Below are 6,626 nucleotides of genomic sequence, written 5' to 3'. Positions count from 1 at the left end.
AGGGGAACTCTTCTAGTAAAGGTTGTAGTATAATGCTACATCTTTGTCCTACAGAGTGAACATTCTGCATCAACTTTAGTATCCAGATGGGCACAGCAAACTAGAATAACCCATTGGAGAGGTTTTACACTATAAGGGAGTGATGTTGGTTAGACAGCAGTCTGCTGCTGTTTGCTGCAATACATACATCCATACATACATAAATTATAAAGGATACATGTACTTCTCCAGGAAGACAGCAGACATGCACCAGATTTACTCAGAAGCCATGGTGGTCCACAGTTCTATGATGCATGTGCTCTGTATGACTGGGAATGCTGGCCTTCCTTTTGTACTTCATATGTTTATTTCAGCAAGAACCAGTGTAATAGTGAGATTTATTAAAAATAAGTTCTGAATAAATGATTTAAATAGGTAGAATTGAACAACACAGGCAACCTACCCATGTTCTAAATGGCCTCCAATATGACATGCAGCTTATTAATTTGCTACATTTATATTCTGCCTTTTGTCCAAGGAGACAAAGATTGCATTTATGATCCAGAGCTGTGAAGTAGGTTAGGCTGAGAGTCTGTAACTGGTCCAAAGTTACCCAATGTGTTTCACAATCAAGTGGAGACTGGAATATGGATCTCCTTAACACTAGCCCAGTGTTTGGAAAAGTTCTTATTGGTGGTAGAACTCCAATAAGGCACATACTAACTGGTGGATCAGGTGATCATGGAAATCCTTTCCATTCTTCTTTTAGAGGCATTTTATGTAGAAATGACATGAAGATCCACTTTCATGGGTGCATCTCTGGTTCAGCTTTTAAGCTGTGATGACTCAAAGTGGACTCAAAGAAACTTGACTTTTTCACTTGTGGCAATCAAAATAAATGAATGATGCAATTGACTGATCCCAGAAAATTGTCCCCATCTACACATATCGTATTGTGCTGCAGCTAAATGGTTCACAAGATAAAAGAGAAAAAAAGCATTGTTGACAATGGTCATGTACTGTGTTCACCAAGAAGAAAAATGCTAAGGATTATCAGAAGTTTATTGATGGAGAGGGATTCTCTGCTCAGACCTGAAATGCACAGGAGAATGAGATGTTCTAATGCAAGTACTGAAATACAATCTGTAGTTCACTCATGTACAGTGTAACCTTGAAGCTGATGAAGCCATTAAATGAAAGTTATATCAGCAATGAAAAAAAGATATAGAGCTTTAAACATAAGTGTAAATCCCCCAGTGTCAAAGGAACATTCACATTAAACATGGGACAGTAAAAAACATTTACCGAAGATAAAATGACAATTTGGAAAACCAATGTCATTGCTTACAATAAAATTAAACCCAATTGAAAGTATGAATATGCATATTTGGGGAGGTGCCAAGGATGTTGCTGTTGTGGATTAAGGCAGTGACTTGACTGATGCCAGCCAGTGAGCCTGTGTGAAAAGGAATTGAAAACTGGGTTTCCATCGTTCAGGTCCAGCAGTGTAGGCACTATATTGGCTATCAGGACTCCTTTTGTGATTGTGGCTATTGACAGAGAAGCTCCCCCAGCTAGATGTGCAATAGCTCATGCATTCAGTTGGTGCCACTTGGATAAAGGATATGTGGAAGCTGTATATTCATGCACATGCAGCCTCTACCTGCCTTTTATACAAATGCTTCTTGGTAAGTTGCAAGAAATCATTTGTTTATTATGGAAGCGAGGGCAAAAACAACTGGTGGTTGTTTCTTCATACTGTCTTAAGCTGCTGAGAACTATAACTCCTGAGGAACTGTGGTCTCAAAGAAAAAGAAGTTAAGGAAAAGCTACTATTTTTAGCACTGTTTCTTTAGGCTGACAGAGAAGGAATTGTCCTTACTCTTTCTGGGAATGCACTGATGGAGTTCTCAGTGTCTTCCATGACTATTTGCATTCTAATTAAATAAGGAATGATACCATAATGCTAAATCAGTGCAATGTCAGCACTGCCACAGGTTCACTTCAAGTACAAATTTATCAGAATGCTTCAGTATTATGCATGCAAGATACAGTAGTGATTGTACTAAGCATCCCATTCTAAAACTGTTGCAATTTTTGTCTTAAAAATTAATAAGATGTGAAATCACAATAAAAAAGGGAAAGACACATACTTGGAAATGTGCTCATTAATTTTTGTTTATACACACATAGTCTGCATTTTCATGTATTTGTTTTCCAGAGAATGAAGATACAAGTGATTTATTTCCTTGGATGGCTATCTAGAGACATGGACTGAATGTGAGAGCCCAATGCATGGACATGAAAAATGCCTGCTAATTATATTCTTGAATATAATTCAAGGGTTAGATGCATTTGAATGGATCAAGCAACAGACTTTTAGTTGAATGGGACCAGTGCATCTTCTAATCAAACCTCTGAAGATAAAGATTTGGAAAAGAAATTTTTGCAAAGATGACCCATTTACATGCTGGACTCAGTCCAGAGACTATAGAGAAAGCTCGTCTGGAACTAAATGAAAATCCAGATGTTTTGCACCAGAATATCCAACAAGTCAGGGACATGATCATCACAAGGCCTGACATTGGATTTTTACGTACAGATGATGCCTTCATCTTGAGATTTCTCCGAGCCAGAAAGTTTCACCAAACAGATGCCTTCAGATTACTGGCTCAGTACTTCCAGTACCGTCAACTGAACCTGGATATGTTCAAAAATTTCAAGGCTGATGATCCAGGTATCAAACGAGCCCTAATTGATGGCTTCCCAGGAGTGCTGGAAAACCGTGATCACTATGGCAGGAAGATACTTCTGCTCTTTGCAGCCAACTGGGATCAGAGTAGGTAAATGTAGATAGTGTACTACTCTTTTTTATACGCAATCCATTAACTTGTCATTAATGGCTATGCTGTGAAATATACAGTTATTTTGAATTTTGAATTAGATTCAAAAATATTTTGAATCATATTCAAAAATCAGATTCAATCTTGCAGAACAAGATTGTTTCTGCAAAGTATTTAACTAATCTGATAGTCAAGGTTGTGCATGAACATTTTATTCCATTCTTGCTTCCAATGTGCAGTTCTTATTCTCCTATATAAATACTGTGGGTTCTAATTTTAGAAATGTGATCAGTGCATTTGTAGCTATTTAAAAACATTGATTAGTCCCATATATTTCAATGATAATCTCTATCATTTAACTCTAAAATAGCCAGTAAAATGGACTTACAGGACTTGCAAATAAGTAATGGCCATTATCTTTCAGTTTCCTGCATGGTTATTCTGGAGGCCATTGCAAGGTACAATTATTGGCACAAAAAGTTTGCAAAGCCCCATGCTCCAGCATTTATCCCTGTGTTTCACTTTTAAGCACAGAACTGCCAAGCCTCTTGTCTGCGGTATGAGCACTGAAGTTATTTGTGCCAGATTAAGCCCATTAGTTCAGAGCAATTACACTTTGCTTAGAACAATTACATTTTTCAGCCCATGGTATTAATAACATTCTTCTGGGTAAGAGAAAAAAGAGAACTTTTAACAGAATAACACACTAATGCAATGATATGTGAAAGAAAGAAGGGATGCAAGTAGATATTTTGGCAAATGTGGGCTTATATATTTGATTCAACATGTTATATAGTTTAGCACTCTCCCTATCCTGTTGTCTCAATCATCCAGTTACAATTAAAAAGTTCAATACAAAACAAGATATAGAATCATAGAATAGTATAATTGGAAGAGGCCAGAGAACCATCACATCCAACCCCCTGCTCAGTGCAGGACTCCTAGTTAAACCATTCTTCTCACTTGGCTGTCCAGTTGCATCGTGAATGCCTCCAGTGTGGGAGAGACCACAACCTCCCTCGGTCATTGGTTCTATTGTACAGCTCTAACAGTCAGGCGGTTCTTCTTGTTGTTGAGCCAGGACCTGGCTTCCTGTAACTTGAGCCTGTTTTTCCATGTCCTGCTCTCTGGGATAACAAGAATAGATCCTGTCCTTCTTTGTGACAATCATTCAAGTTCTTGAAGAATGCTATCATATCTCCCCTCAGTCTTCTCTTCTTGAGGGTAAGCATGCCCAGTTGTTTTAATCACTTCTCATAGGGCTTTGTTTCCATATAGACAATGCTCCACTCAAGCAACTGAACAGTCTTCAAGGGCAGTCCCACATAGAATGATTTGCAGTATTCTGAGAGAGCACCAGATAGGGATGCAGTGGGCCATCAGCTGAAGCTGGTAGGAGTTCTGTGCCAAGCAAAGCACCTAAGTCTCTAGTGAGAAAGATGGACCTAAGTGAACTCCCAAAGCACAATCCTGCTTCTTCAGGGGGAGTGCAACCCCATCCAGGACAGATCAAACACCCTTTATATGGTCGGAAAAATTACTCACTAGTAACACCTGAGTTTTCAGTTTGTTAACCCTCATTCAGCCCCTCACCTGATGAAGATGAAAAGGAGTAGAACTGCATGTCATTAGCATACTGATGGCAACACACTCAAAAACTCCAGATGACCCTGCTCATTTTACATACATGTTTAATAGTATAAGAAACAAAACCTACCCATGAGGAACTCTGTGTGGAAAATCCACAGGACTGAACAATATTCCCCAAGCACCACTTTCTGGAGCCAGTCAGCAGCCAAGCAGTATCAGAACCTTTACAATGCATTAGTGTTCTCTCCTCACACCCCACAAATACACACAGGTCAAACTTTTGACCTAGGAAAAAATCATGGTTGATGAAAGCTGCTGAGAAATCCAGGAATATCAACAGGATCAGACTCCGACAAAAGTCATCGTACACATTGACTCTCTTCCGACAAAAGTCATCGTACACATTTACCAAAGCTGTTTCCATGCCAAGATCTGACATGAACACAGACTGAAATAGATTCAAATAATTAGTCTCATCTAGAAATGTCTGGAGCTGGTTGTCTATTTGCCACCAGCCTGATGTTATTGAGATCTTTCAGGTAATTCAGGATTGTTCTTACCACTACTTCTCTTAGCCAGTCTGGGACCACTCCTTGATGTCTAAGTCCCAGCAGATACATGAGGTTTTGCACACAGTAATGATTTTTCCTCATTTCTGCTCAAGAAATTTTATTTATTTTTCAATTTATATCCTGTCTTTTTCCTACAAAGGGCTCAAGGCAGCTTACATCATCTCTCCTCCTCTCATCTCATCCCCACAACAACAACCCTGTGAGGTAGGTTGGGCTGAGAGTCTGTGACTGGCCCAAAGTCACCCAGTTGGCTCCATGGCTGAGCGGGGACTAGAACCCAGATCGTCTGAGTCCCAGTCCCATGCTCTTAACCACTACACCACGCTGGCTCTCCTGTTTTGTCCCATTCCTCTCAGCTGCAAGGTATACCATGGAGCCATATGAGCTCCATTAATGACAGAGTGCTCAGGAATACTACCTGTGTAATACCACACAACTACCTGGTCAACTACCAGTTGTGTGTCAACTACCTGGTCAGTTGTGTCAACTACCTGGATCATCTCTCTGCCTAGGTCTCCACAGTTCAGTCAGGACTTTGACAGGAATGCCAGCGGTATCAGCCAGATCCCTCCCTAGAGCTCCCTGGATCCATTAGCCTACAGGGCAGTCTATTTGCAACAGGGAAAAGAGTAAAAAAGCTGAGTAAACATTAGTAAGGTAAAGGTAACGGTTTCCCCAGTCATTAAAGTCTAGTCTTGGGGGCGGTGCTCATCTCCGTTTCCTAGCCAAGGGAGCCCGCATTTGTCTGCAGGCAGTTTCCGTGGTCATGTGGCCAGCATGACTAAACACCGAGGTGCACGGAATACTGTTACCTTCCCACTGAAGTGGTACCTACTTCTCTACTTGCATTTATATGCTTTCAAACTGCAAGGATGGCAGGAGCTGGGACAAAGCATGGGAGCTACCCTGTCGGGTGGATTCAAACTGTCGACCTTTCGATCAACCATCCCAGCAGTTCAGCAGTTTAAATCACTGCACCCCCCGCAGTTGTTTCAGTACAGCATAGGAAAAATGAAGAAAAAACAGTGGTTCTAACAGACCAAGAATAAGCAACTTCTGGGCATCAAAGGAGGGCACATTACTACTCCTGAATCCTCTGGGGGCTGCATTTCATTACCTCCACCAAAACTGCCACATTGTTTTCAAGCAATATTATGCTTTTTGGAGGTTTCTGAGAGCACAGCCCTGCTTGGAAACCAAGTACGCAGCCTGCATGCCTTGATTCCCTGCGAAATCACTTTTGTTGCCACACTAGTAAATTTAGTGACAGGGAACATAGCAGGGGACTCAAAAATGGCTGAGTTATTCTCTCTTACTCATGGGCTACATGTCACCCACCCCTGCAATGCTGTATTTCTCTGTTCCTACCTCTTATTGACTAAAATACAAGTTTTAAAGAAACAGAAGTACTATAAAATTGTAGTCTATGATGGCAAGATCACAACTTCCACTAACTTCACAATTTTGGAAATTCTATGTTTTAGAATAAAAAAAAGTGATTTTACACAATGAAGTCTATATATGAATGACCTATTGTAATATAACTATAACACAGTTTGAAAATAGAATGTTGTTGAAAACCCCCCAACTTTTATGATATTAAGGTCTAATTCAATCTGCCTAGTCCTACACATCTACAGAA

The 6,626-nt window shown here is 40.2% G+C and overlaps 1 protein-coding gene across 1 annotated transcript in view; it reads left to right on the top strand.

Annotated features, from left to right (window-relative positions):
* The first annotated feature begins 2,366 nt into the window (after positions 1–2,366).
* Positions 2,367–6,626, top strand: part of CLVS1 (clavesin 1) — a 63,439-nt gene continuing 59,179 nt past the window's right edge. Inside the window, 2 exon segments of the mRNA XM_044423802.1 lie at positions 2,367–2,423; positions 2,425–2,822. Coding sequence (XP_044279737.1) covers positions 2,367–2,423; positions 2,425–2,822 — 455 coding nt within the window.

This window comes from Varanus komodoensis, unplaced genomic scaffold, assembly GCF_004798865.1.
Source record: "Varanus komodoensis strain SLA01 unplaced genomic scaffold, ASM479886v1 scaffold14_1, whole genome shotgun sequence".
Taxonomy (NCBI): domain Eukaryota; kingdom Metazoa; phylum Chordata; class Lepidosauria; order Squamata; family Varanidae; genus Varanus; species Varanus komodoensis.
Note: the sequence above shows the minus strand (reverse complement) of the source record. Positions and strands in the feature narration are given on the sequence as shown.